At 37.9% G+C, this 13,462-nt stretch overlaps 1 protein-coding gene across 1 annotated transcript; it reads left to right on the forward strand.

The window, feature by feature from the left end:
- The first annotated feature begins 222 nt into the window (after nucleotides 1–222).
- skida1 (SKI/DACH domain containing 1) lies at nucleotides 223–5,150 on the forward strand. The gene has a single exon (XM_052114069.1). It carries the CDS (start codon nucleotides 633–635, stop codon nucleotides 2,997–2,999), a length of 2,367 nt encoding a protein of 788 aa, XP_051970029.1. The 5' UTR covers nucleotides 223–632; the 3' UTR covers nucleotides 3,000–5,150.
- The last annotated feature ends 8,312 nt before the right edge of the window (nucleotides 5,151–13,462 follow it).

Below are 13,462 nucleotides of genomic sequence, written 5' to 3' on the forward strand. Positions count from 1 at the left end.
GGTAATTAGCTATGGGGTTGGGGGTGGCCATGGGTGGAATATCCTTTTTTTTTTTTTTTTTTGCATCACCTGTCAGTAACGTCCAATCAGCGTCGACTTTGGGGGCATTAATTGATGAAGGTGTCTCCGGCCTTGCTCACGTCCCACTGTCATTTATTTGTGACTAAACCAGGAGCGGGAATAGCAGCTGCATTTTGGTCTGTAATTTCTCTCTCTCTCTCTCTCTCTCTCTCTCTCTCTCTCTCTCTCTCTCTCTCTCGCTCACCCGCTCTCTCTTTCTCCCTTCCCTACTCTCTGTTATCCTTCTCACTGGCAGTGCTGTTCACCTTCCTCTTTTCCTCATGGCCAAATGGGAAGGGAGTTGAGGGAGCGCAGGTATACAGGAGCTCAGACAGGCTGCAGCCAGCCTGTCGGCAACATCACAAACATTCCATCGATCATGCAGTGCTCAGGTCAATGGATTGATTATTTTAATTCAAACAGACCATTTTATTTTTCTATTTAAAACTTTTTTTTGTTTGTCCATGACGCAGTGTGGACATTGCATAGTCCATGCTGGACTGATCAGCAGCATGTCTTGAAATAAAGAAGCTATAAGGACGTCCGTCGCGCTAAATGTTGGAATTAATGCAATGAAGAAAATGGGGGACTTGGAATCCGGTTTTGAAGAAATGCAGGGTGTAAGGCTTGGCTATTTGGTTATCAAAGGCAAACAGATGTTTGCCCTTTCTCAAGTCTTCACCGACCTCTTGAAAAATATCCCGCGGACTACTGTGCACAAACGCATGGACCATTTAAACGTTAAGAAGCATCACTGTGATTTGGAGGAATTGCGAAAGCTCAAAGCAATAAATTCTATAGCTTTCCATGCAGCTAAATGTACCCTGATATCAAAAGAGGACGTTGAGGCTCTGTATTTTTCATGTAAAACTGAACGCGTGTTGAAATCAAACAAAAGAAGGGAAAAAACAAGAAACTCAACTGAAAAAGTGTGCGAAGACAAAAATAGCACAGCTGCCAGAAGTGACATTTGGAGAGAGAAAGTTTGGTTAAGTTTGCATAGCGTTCCACAGACTTTCTCATTCAAAACTAAAGCTGTTCGACAGGACTCAGTCCCTCGCACTCACTCAAATCTACCTCAAATTTACAGTAAATCCTTTGCCCGTGACTTTCAACCAGTCACCAAGTCGGCATCTACACCCTTTAAAAACTATGAAACAGCTCAAATTCCTCACAACTGTGTGGCTTTTAATCAGAAACATGCATTTATTCGGAGCGTTGTGAACCGACAGCCGCTCCTCTATCAGTCCGCCATTGCAGCGCAGCCAAAGCACCAAGGCAACGCAGAGCTACTTTACAAAAGGAAGAGGAAGCGCGAGAGCAGCGCAAGGCAGTTTTGGTCAAGGAGCAGACGCGGCCATCCGGTTCTGGTCGTCCCGAAGTGCTGTAAACCCAACGGATCATTAAGTCAGTTTCATAACCTCGAGCATGGATTGTACGTCGACCCACGGCACACTGGGCATTTTCAGGAAAGCTGCAGCAGCGACACGGAATCTAGTTCCATCTCAGAACGGGTGAACAACGATTCGGATTTTGTATCGAGTTTCTCTACCACCAGCAACTCCGCGACTTCAGATGAGGAGGAGGATGACTCCCTCTCGGATTCTTCAGATGTCAGCACCGATGAAGAAAGCTCCTCTCAGTCTGATTCGAGCTCTGTGTCCAGTCAAGTCTCAGTGCAGAGTATTCGATTCAGGCGTGCACGCATCTCAAGTCTCAACACAAAAGCACCTTTGGTCTTAGAGCCTACTTTTCACTACAGGCCTAATCTGCCAAACATACACACTAACCAAGGAGGAACGACTACTTTGGACTGTGAAAGAACGGTCAAAACACAGAAATCGGACTTTAAAATGTGCAGGGATAGACGCAAGGATGGTGATGCCACAAACGTGCTAAACTTCTGCACGGTGGGGGGCTGTTTTCCAGATGTAAGAGAAAACGAGGGCTCTGAATCAGTGTCACGCCGTGAATTTTTAAATGATCCAAAGACAACAGACTCTGTCGCTAACAGAATTACAGAGATTGGCCTTACACCGTTTCCCCAACAAAGAATACCAGGACCTACAAGCAAATGCTCACAAGGCTTGATCACACACTGTGTTCCAGACAAAGAGATAACAGTTTGTAAGTCTTCTGACAGTAATCTTTCATTAGCAGCAAATTTCAAAAGGGAAGCAAAAACTTCTCTCAAACTGCCATCACCTCTGAAACCCATCAAAACAGAGGCCGAGGAGCCAATCTCTACTTCAGGCTTCAAAGACGAGGGCATCGGGGCAGTGAAAACCCCACCGTTATTTCTAAATAATGTGAAAATTAAAGTCGAGGATACCTTTGATGAATATGAATATGCAAATCCGTCCCTGGAATATCAATGTAAGGATAACGATGCCGATGACCTGGCCATCAGTAATCCTTTTAAGGAAACTGACCACTGCAAAGAAACCATTAAAGCCTCAGTGAGCTCTGTTCAAAAACAAGAACCAAGAAGCACTTTATACACTCCTTGTTCCGAGGAAGGAGAATGCAAAAATGCTACAAGGGTCCGAAAAAACTACAGGGCAATGCTTCTGGGTAAAAAACCCGAAATTGTCAAGACATCAGCTAAATCAAGTGCAAAAGTTGACAAGAGCCCCCGTTCTGCAGGAAAATTTGCGAGCAGTGAGGGGTCAAACGAAGACTGTGCGAGCAAGCGCAAAAGAGCGAGCACCAATGTAGCATCTCTGAAAAAGCCCTTCAGCTTCATGGCGAATTTTCCCTCTCCACCGTCACTTATTATTGGCAGCGATGGAGATTTGAGTCCCGCTTACTCTTTGAACTCTTTTAGAAGTAACCAGCTGCCTCATCGTTCCAACCCAGTGTGGGGATGGCAGCTCGGTCATTCCGTTGTTCCTCCCCCTCCAAGCCACAAATTCAGGAAAGCCTCTGTTATCCCTTGAACTGTTCTTTTGAGCTCGAGGGAAATTACTTAAAACTGTGACAAGCACTGATAACCGTTAGTTGTTTGATGATGTTTCCAGTGTTGTTTTGAACAAATACGTCGGCCTGTTGTTATGTTGCAGATATCATCCTCGTAAAGTACAGGCTGATATATTCATCGATGTTTACGACTCTGGAATATACAGAGGTATTTATAATAAGATGATCTAGCAAGAAACAGTCGTTTTCAAAATGTAATTATTTACATGGTCAAAGTTGACCGGTTGGACTAGACTCTCATTTAGAAAACGTTGGCTAATTTTCCAGGCAGGGTTAACCATCTCATATGATGGCATTACAGTTATTGTCAGGCTTGTGTCAACTAAATGGTAGATTTTGTCATTAAGACACTTGATATTGGTATATTTTTGGCCAATCTTTTGTATTTTCCCTTTTTATTTGATCTATTGACACCCCAACTATACTGTCTTTCAGAATTACTGTAAGCCTATGGGCTACACCATTCTTATTTATTCTTTTTAAGGTGTTTCCCAATTGTTGTAGCTTGGCTGTGTTCACTCACACGCAGCACACCATAACTCTCACGGTAGGCCCAACAATGGCCCTTTAGATTCAACTGACAATCAAGAGCTGTTTGATTTGCACGAAGCAATCGAAGGAAAAATACCAAATCGAAGTACTTCTTGCACACTCATAACTTATGTTATAGACCAGCTCAAGCACACATTTGCCATGCATTGCACTTTGCTAATGCCCATTAAGGTGAATTGGTTGTTTCTTTCCATTTTAGATTTTTCTCAAGAAAAGAGCCATCGCAAGTTAACCCAAAAAACTTTTTAGAATCTGTAAATGTGGTGCTATTTCCTCTTACTGTCCGTTTTCCTTTGAGAAAGGTTTGTTAGTCGTTCTTATTTTGAAATGTTTGAGATTTAAACACATATGTAATTGCATAAATGACAACATCAAGGTGCTTCGCAGAATATATACACATTCTGGCCAGGGTATATTTACTAACTGTACTTACTGTTTATTTCTCATTGACTCGAGAGCTTTTCATTTTCGTATGGTGTTTTGGTTATATTTTCCTTCACTAAGCCTAATGTGCACATGGAATGCCTTGGCACTAAAAGCGTTACCTAAAATATAAAAAGAAAAACAATTGCTGTTCCACTCCAGCACCCTGCCCAATGCCTTGAGATGAATGTACGGTTATGTACCATATTTGTGTAATTAAGCAAAAGCATACTGTCTCTAAAACAGGCATTTAAAGTGAATTGTTTCTGTGATTGGATCGTCCAATGAGTAAAGTCAAGAAATTAAGAATTTTCGGATTATTTTGCCAAGGACCGAAAAGGAGATAGTTGACTGTTTTTGTGAATTGTTCTCAACTGCATTTTAATTTTCTGCACAAAAGACTATGCAGATTTGGCTAAAGCGAGGCTACGGAGTTTACATCATTCTGAGAAAACACGTAATAGATTTAACGGTGTCGTATTAATACATTGGCCTATTGCGTGTATTGTGTAGCCTATTAAATGTTTAAGTGGGGATATACACTATGTAGCCTATGAAGTGAAAATAAATCGATTTGTGAATGTTCCAAAATCTGCTAGAGTGTGAAATTCAGACAGGTGAATGATTAAAGACCTATATTTTTGTATTGCCATTATTTAAAGTCTGCTCTCTCGAGCCTGTAAAATGAACTTTTTGTTCTGCGGGTTCAAAGTGCACTGCGGACTGACAGAATAGCTAAGTCGTCCTAACATCAGAATAATTCTAAAAAAGCCAAATAAAACTGAATGTAGCTCACACAACTTCCCTTTAGTTAAAGAATTTCACGATCTCCACGATGAACAGAAAATGGAAAATGGGCGGTGACGCACTGTAAACATGGTAGCTTATATATCTGGTCAATGTGGACTCGTTTTTTTATTCTTCTGCTTTTGCTACAATACTTGAGGTCAAATTTTTTGACATGAACTTTTTAATCTGAAGTCACTGGTTGTTTATAAAAATGCATATTTATTTTGTGATTTTCCTGTTTTTTATACCATTGTTGTGTAGGATAAATGCACTCGAAATGAAAACTTGAATGGTGGATTTGAAGCACTTTCTTTTTCTTTTCTGGTTAAACTGTTCATTAAATACATCTGAGTGTGATATGAGGTGATCGTTCATTTTTAGCTTTTAACTCCTTAATATTTTTATTTTTATAATCGACCATTGTTGGTGGTCCCATTCCTGAAAATGCCACTACGAATAGCCTTAAAGTAATATGGGGTTCCAGCAAGTGTGAGATAAAGCCCCGATGTAAGTTGTTTATTTGAAGAGAAAAAAAAAAGCGTCGATGTGGGGGAGGAGCTTGGAAACTGAAGGTCTCGTTCCCTGCTATACAATACAAGCACTGGAGCACCCCATTTATAAGCTTATACACATGAGCTAGCTTGGGCTATACTCTAATTAGGGAAACGCGAGAACGTCTACATTACTTGAAACACAGCACATTTCCAAGTGTGGAGTTGTAAAGACACGATCTGGTTACACTTCCATGTTTTCATATATTTTAGCTCGTACCATGGTCTAATCAGTAAGTGTGTAAGAGAGAGAGCAAAAGACTGAGAGAGAGACGAAGAAGCATAATGTCTCATTTAGTTTGTATGCAGGTTCAAGAAGAGGAAGATACTATGAAGAGGAGGAAGGAGAAGGACACGCTTAAATATATATATATATATATATATATATATATATATATATATATATATATATATATATATATATATATATAGCGACTTCCATAATCGCCGTACATGTTGGCCAGATCATAAAAAGCATCGTTGCTCTAGAGTTACTCACGAATAGGCTACAGACAAAAGGGGGCGAATTAAAAAGTGAACTTTGTTTTTTTGTGCGTAGCAAATCAAGTGCCGTTGTTGCCTGCAGAGTTTGGTCAAAATGGCGAGAGGGGGTTTGGAAAGGGTCGGGGTTCTTCTAAATTACAAATAAATTTTCTATTGATAGGCTACGTAAATTTATAAATTCACCTGATTTACCCACTGTAAGCATAACTGATTAAGTGCATAACCAAAGCCATTAATATCGTTCCCATGTCTACATCAGATCTATTAAAAACGGTTGTGTGTAGAGTCATTGTTCAAAAACGACTGCATGAGTCTTTAGGATTTTGGTCTAAAAAGAAAAAATTTGACATCTCAAAAATAAAATAGAATATGTATGTATTAATTAATAGTAACAATACAATCTCTCTCTCTCTCTTCTCTCTCTCTCTCTCTCTCTCTCTCTCTCTCTCTCTCTCTCTCTCTCTCTCTCTCTCTCTCTATATATATATATATACACACACATACATATAGCCTACATATACACGCTATGTCGTCAATCAAAAATACATCAGCCCCCACTGTAAACACTTAAAAGCTGGTTGATCTTCCACAGCATGCAAATACACAGTAGCTGTACAGGACTGCAGCTTTTAGTAGTTTTGAGATATATCGTATAAAGTGTTCGTGAGACACAACAGCAGTTATATTGATAAAATAATTTGGGGAAAACAGGCCTACATTACATGGCCATATTAAAACACAAGGCCACGTACAGACGTGACTTGGGATGGTCCAAATCAAAAATATGTTTTGGCAGAGTATCTACAGGTAACAAAGCACAGCTAGAGGTTTCATGTTCTGCCTACCAAGGTGAATGCATTATAAGAACACAACCAGTCATAACACGACGGGCATTTTAAGAGAGGGTTTAAGATAAATCCCAGGAATTGGAAATAGAAATTGACAAATTATAGCACAGCGAGAAGTCTTTCACATCAGAACATACTGGCTGCTACATTTCGAGTTCTGACTGACTTGAATCATTCACACAACTCGCCACCTTTTGGATGTTTTGTAGGAAAAACAAGTCTTCTAACAAGTTTATGCCCAACTTGTTGTTGATCTATTCTCTACCAAAGGTGGAGAAATAAGCCGCTAAGCACTCTCACGGCGAAATCATAAGGGTTTAAACAATTTTTCTTAATTTGGCTAATTCGTATATCCTATGACTGCACACTGTGAATTCATAAGAATTTCACTATACAGCCAATGACTTCGCTGGACATAGTTTCCATCTAATAGGCGACAGTTACTTGCTTCTGTCACACACAACAGCTTCCTATCATGTTTACACACTCTACTGATTGGTTATATTTAGGTAAGGGGTTTGGGTAAGGGCATAGTATTAATAAGTATGTCCTTAACGCCTGGCGCCGGAAACTCGCACTTACTTCCGCATTAGACATCAGACATTTGCATGTGATGAAGTCCTACAAATTTATACAAGCGAACTCGTACGATATCATATGAAATAGCCAACCTCTATATGTACGAATTTTCATGACTGGGTTGCGCTAAGCGGTTAATACATGTAGAAATATTGAATCTTGATCAATGGCGAATGCTGTATTCATTTGACATCAGAAAGTTTTGCCTTAAGGCAGACAGTAAAACCTCACCGGATTGCTGAAGTAATCCTCCTTATCCAAGAGTTGAATAGGCCTACATAAACTTAATGAAAGTTATATTCAGTTAGCACTGAAACCTCCCCATTTACTGACTGATAAGCACCGCTGGCCTCATATTTAGACACGTGGTCCAACCAACAGGATAAGTGGCCTTTTGAAAGATTCTTTTGTAATGGGATCAGGACGGGGGAGGAAAATAATGCTGTTAGGTGACCGGCAAAAACTAATTACTGTGATGTTAAACCTGCTAAACAACACCGTCACCTGTCGATTTTTCCAATTAGTTTTACTCCGCTTAAGTTAATGTTGAGAGCATCATAAAAAACAGAATATGACGTTGGCCTTTACGAATGTTATCATAATACAATAATAATAATTATTATTATTATTTGATTATTTATTTGAAATTCAATAGTTAAAAGTAATAATTAAGCCTATTAAAAAATAATTGAATACTTTTGACATAGCAAAAGGACCTATCAAATTTAGAACTGTCTGAAAAATCTTAATTCATATGATGTTTTTCTCTCACAAGTAAGTAGGCCTAAAGAAAAATTTTGTTTAGGCCTGTCGGTATTCTTGAGTAATTCTCATAGCCAGTGAAATAATAGGTTTAAATTGTAATTATTAGTTAATTTAGTAACTTTAAGGAGATATTGATTGATAGATTTTTTTAAGAACACAAATCAGACAAACTAGACCGTTTATTGGGTTCTCAGGTTGATACCGGCATGATGCAATAACATTTACGTAAGAGCTCAGATTTCACAAGGCCTATAGACACAAGACATAAACAATATGTGTGTTAACATGATTTTACTGTCATTAAATCACGCACTGACCACATCTGTGTGAAGATATACACAATTATAAATTAAAATTATATTAAATTATAAATGTCACATGTCTGTATACAATTATGTCTGAGATCCCTATGATTAATAGCGTGAATAGTGTAGCACTAAAACAGCTTATCAGAGTTAAGTATAAGGAGGACAGGGGAGAGAGTTATCCAAACAATGACATATCTGTATCAGTTGATTCTGAATGTCATTCTCGACCTCGTGGCAAAGGATTCTTCGGTTATCTGCAACTGACCGCGTATCCTGGCTGGAAGGACATACCCCCCACACAGTCCAAAAGAGGAAGGTAGGTGTCTCTGCCTCGGACAATAAGAAAACATACCTTGTAAGAGAATATATTTGATTACACAATTAGGGCTTCGTTTTACACTTTGCTTGGCTTAATCATTACTCAAAATTCAGAGATGTCACACCTCACAGACAGTATTGAAGCAACATGGGCTGTCTTTTCTATTTTGGTCATGCTTCTTTTTTGTTTTTAACCGCGTCGTGAATTTTGCCAGCATCCATTGAATGCAACTGATAAAAATAAATAAACTCTAAAGAGATTCTTCCATTAATTTTCTAACAAGGCACATTGACCTTCTGACCTGTGCTGTGTATCCCCCAGACCATTAGTAAAATATTTATTTCATTCGGATCTTTTTTAATTTTTTAATTTTCCTAGATCCTCAATTTTCCTTATTTGTGCAAAGATGTTGAAGGGTTCATACCCAGAAGGGAACCAAACAACTCGAAATAAAAAAACTTCAACCCTCACGCAAAATACCAAATAGAAACGGAGAACAGCATGTGTGAGGGAAAGTAAAGTTTATATTAAAGAAGGCTTGTTTCGAACCCCGGTTTTTTTAGGCTACAAAAATACAGTTTGCGGCCAAATTTCAAGTTGCAAATGAAATGATAGCTATATCTATGATGGCATCTTCTGGTTCAGTCTTCACAAGGTAGGCTACGCTTTTTTCATCAAGACCAATGTGGGAGTCTTTTTTTCAGATACCTATGGTTTCCTTCAAAATAATCTATTAGGTCACATAAATCCAAATTCACTACAATGTCATGACGTTCATTCAGAAAAGGTTTTAAGAACGTAAATCAAATCGATAAATCAATTGATATGTAACAAACAAAGCTAAACTGTTGTTTTTTGGTTTATTTCTTGCCTTTAAAGCTGTGGCACTATATGCTACTTTGGACAAAGGACATTCTAACTATGTAGTCTAAATTTTCCTATTAAATCATGTGTAGAAATAATTAGTGATATTACTGAAAGCATTACTAAATTAGTCCTGGATCCAAGCTTAACAAGCTTAAATGAAAGCACAAGGTGTCAGCCGCTGTCATAACACTGATGAAAAATGTGATGTAAGTCAGTAATAGCCTATATATTCTGCTGCCTGGCAAACAATCAATGCCATTCTAAGCAGGCCACACTTTAGAAGCAGTTTAACTTCGGATACCAACATGCTGTACACTTACATAAACAGCAGTAATCTCCCATATGAATTTACGGAAATCTGGATTTCACCCAGATCTGTCAAAACAATCATTTAAATTGAGATGTTGTGCTTTATTTAACCAATCACAGTAGAGTGCTAAAGGGATTTAGCCTGTTCTGGGGACGTCAATTATTTAATATAAAGATAAACGTATAGAAAATATGCAACGACAGCAAACAATTAGGTTACAGTTCTCATTTCAAGTCACATTTCCATGCAATGCAAAATTAATCAATCGCATTTAATATGGCTCTTAGCTTTAATAACGTTCGGTGCAGGTGTATTTGTATTATCAGAACTTGCTTGTCAGTAAAATATCCACTAGTAGGGTACAATTAATTAGTCTGCATTGGCAAGGGCAAGTCGTTTCCCGCAGAGTAGGTTATACAGCTGAATATTATATTCCGATAGATATAGGCTATCATTGGGCTAACATTAAAAATGTGAAAAACCTGTTCTTGCAGACGTGGATTTAAGAGTTCTGATTCGTCCTGTTGGAAGGGCTTTCGACTTTGCGGTAAACATGGCGATGCGCGTTATTATTTTTATAGGCTACTATACTCATTTAGCTATTTCTATTATTATTTTTCTTTTAAAGGCGATTTCTTAAACTGCTAACTATTTTTTTAAAAAAACATTTACATCGTGTCTTTGAATTACGCGAGAGTATTAAAGAACCAAAAATTAGAAGGCTTGTTTTTTTCCTCTCTCTCTCGCGGAGGAATTGTGGCAATAGACCACGTGTTAGGCTAAACATAAACGGACTTTTAATATTCTTCAAGATAGCCTAACCTATCAATATAAAAGGTCGACTAAAGTAGGCTGTAATTGAGTAAACAGGTAAGCACGCGGCCAGTTGAAGAAAAGCCGAAACTGAGACAATGACGAAATGGTGAGTCTATGTGGAGGAAGAAATGTGGAAATAAAGCTAAATCCTGTCAAACTAATACATTTAGCAAGTACACAGCGTGTATAACAAAAGATACGTGGACATAAATGACAGAATATTAGCAGTATCTCGATCTGTTTGAGAAAGAACAGAAGCATAAGTGACAGCTGAAACGGATCGTCATTACACGGGCTATTGGCGCCCCCGCATGGACGGATCCTTTTGGGGATTTTTCTCTTAAAGGGGAGGACAGGGAGATTTAAGGTGGAATGAATAAATTATACCAAGCGATCTTGACCCCCGATGAACGGTGTCATTATTTAAATGATAACTATAAAATTGATTGTTTCTACGGAGGCAGATTAGTTTCATTTTAATGTTGATGAAAATTTGGACCATAAAAGGGAGCAGGGCCTGTTCCTCAAAAACGTTACCAATCATGCTCTTGAGATAATCGCAGGCGAAGTTTGGAAAACAACTATTTCCTCATTTTCTTTGTACGCATACCCTGTCTTTTACAGTTTGGCATTTACTGTGAACTAGAGATACATCATCATACATTTTATTTTAATCATATTTTATCTGGTTATAATTTATCATTATTAAATTAACTTAAGATAATACGTTGTTTTCTGTTGGGGGAAATAACGAAAAGTGTTTTGCATGTGTAAACTGAGTTTTTTTTTTTTTTTTTGTATGATGCCTAGTGTCTCTCACACTAGCTGTAAATAACGAAGAGGGAGGAAATGCTACAACAACTCCTACAAGGAACTGCATGAGCTAATAGAAGTTAAAGTCTATCTAACCTTTTACCAGATCAAGACGAGAACCAAAATATTGACTGAAACATTATCACACACACACACACACACACACACACACACACACACACACACACACACACACACACACACACACATATGTTGGTCTACCTATCATTATGAAGACTTTCCATAGACATGATTTTTATACTAGCATAATACCCTTGTAATTACCAGTTTAGAATTGTCCTCGTAAACCACATAAACATGCCCACACACACACTCTCCATAGACTTCCACGCATTTTATTGATTTTATATAGATCTAACAATAATTTCTATCCCCCTACCCCTACCCCAAACCTAAACCTCACAGAAAACTTTTTACATTTTTCAAAAAAAAAAAACATCGTTTAGTTTAATAAGCCTACACTGGCTGGCCCCAGGTAGGAGATCTCAGCTTTTACTATCCATTTGGTCTCCACAATGTAGTTTAAACACAGGCACGCACGCGCGCGCGCGCACACACACACACACACACACACACAAAAACAATAGAAAATATTATTAAGTGAATGTCGACGTATCATTTTTGTAGCTATTGTAGCACACTTCATGTAATATTTGCCCTTGCAAGAGGATCTCCTGGAAAGTCAGACTGAGCCATAGACGATTTTTTTAAAGGGATAAAAATAATGCTATTTCCGAAATTGGATTTGAGTGGCTACAGTAAGCATACCGTATTCGGCCAGGCTCAAATTAAGACTATTATGCTTTCATTCTACAAAGCCAAGTATATGAATGCGCAAAACCATTTAGGCGTAAACTAGTTCTGGGCAATCAGAAAGTGTGTAACATGTTTTTTCAGTGATCCCTTCAGCAATCAACGATCAGTTTGTTCAATGAGTATTTTATTTTAAAGAAAGGTTGAATCTGTTGGCTAATCACTTTGCATTGACAACATGCATTACATGTGGCCTTCATCTCAAAATCTATCAAACCTTTTAAGCTAAATGTTATTTTAATATATATGTACTAATATATATCGATTTATATACATTTTTTTACTGAATTGAGTAAAGGGAAAATACATTAAAGTGTCAAGTTACAGTTGTACGAGTCTTAATTTATTAAATGTTTAACTTTCCCTAGCAGATAACGGGGATAATGGGGAAATTTGCTATTTTTCAGGCAAAAGTCATGAACATATTGGAGTTGTGAGCAGAATATATTAATTCGTAAAATAAAATAGTAAAATTGTGACACTTTTAATCCATGGCCTTAATAACCTTAAAATAGCCTATGTTGTCCCAGATAGCATAGACCTACATGCATCTTCGAGATGTCTATTTTAGATATTTTCATCTGGAAAGCATCACAGTCGTATCTGATAAACATCTTAAAATCAGATTAACAGATATTCTAAAAAAACGTCACAAAGACATCTGATGAATGTCTTACTGACACCCAAAACATAACCATGATTTTATAAACGTATTGCAAATGAGCAAACAACGAATCAAATACGTCTTCCAGATGTAAACACATACTACTATGAAACGTTTCAAACCTGTATTCAAATTATTCTCCTAAATAAAATGATTGTTGCAATTTTCCCGTCTTTCTGAGATGTTGACAATTGTTGATCAGGTGCTGAATTTGTTGCGAAAACACGAACAAATTCTGTTATCGAGATTGAGATAACGCACATGCTCTTGGGTTCATACACACTCGTTTCAGACCAATAGGGTGTTTATGGATTGCATTTTTAATGTTTCAGCAGACCTGTTGTAGAGAAAATAATCTGCTGTCTGCGTGTTTCATGTATTCGCTGAGGTAGATATTACCGGTCCAGATTTCCACATTATAGTATGCTTGTTATTCTATAGAAGACAATATAATCTCAGAACTCAGCCAAAACAACATTGT

The sequence above is a fragment of the Xyrauchen texanus genome, chromosome 41, assembly GCF_025860055.1.
Source record: "Xyrauchen texanus isolate HMW12.3.18 chromosome 41, RBS_HiC_50CHRs, whole genome shotgun sequence".
Lineage (NCBI taxonomy): Eukaryota > Metazoa > Chordata > Actinopteri > Cypriniformes > Catostomidae > Xyrauchen > Xyrauchen texanus.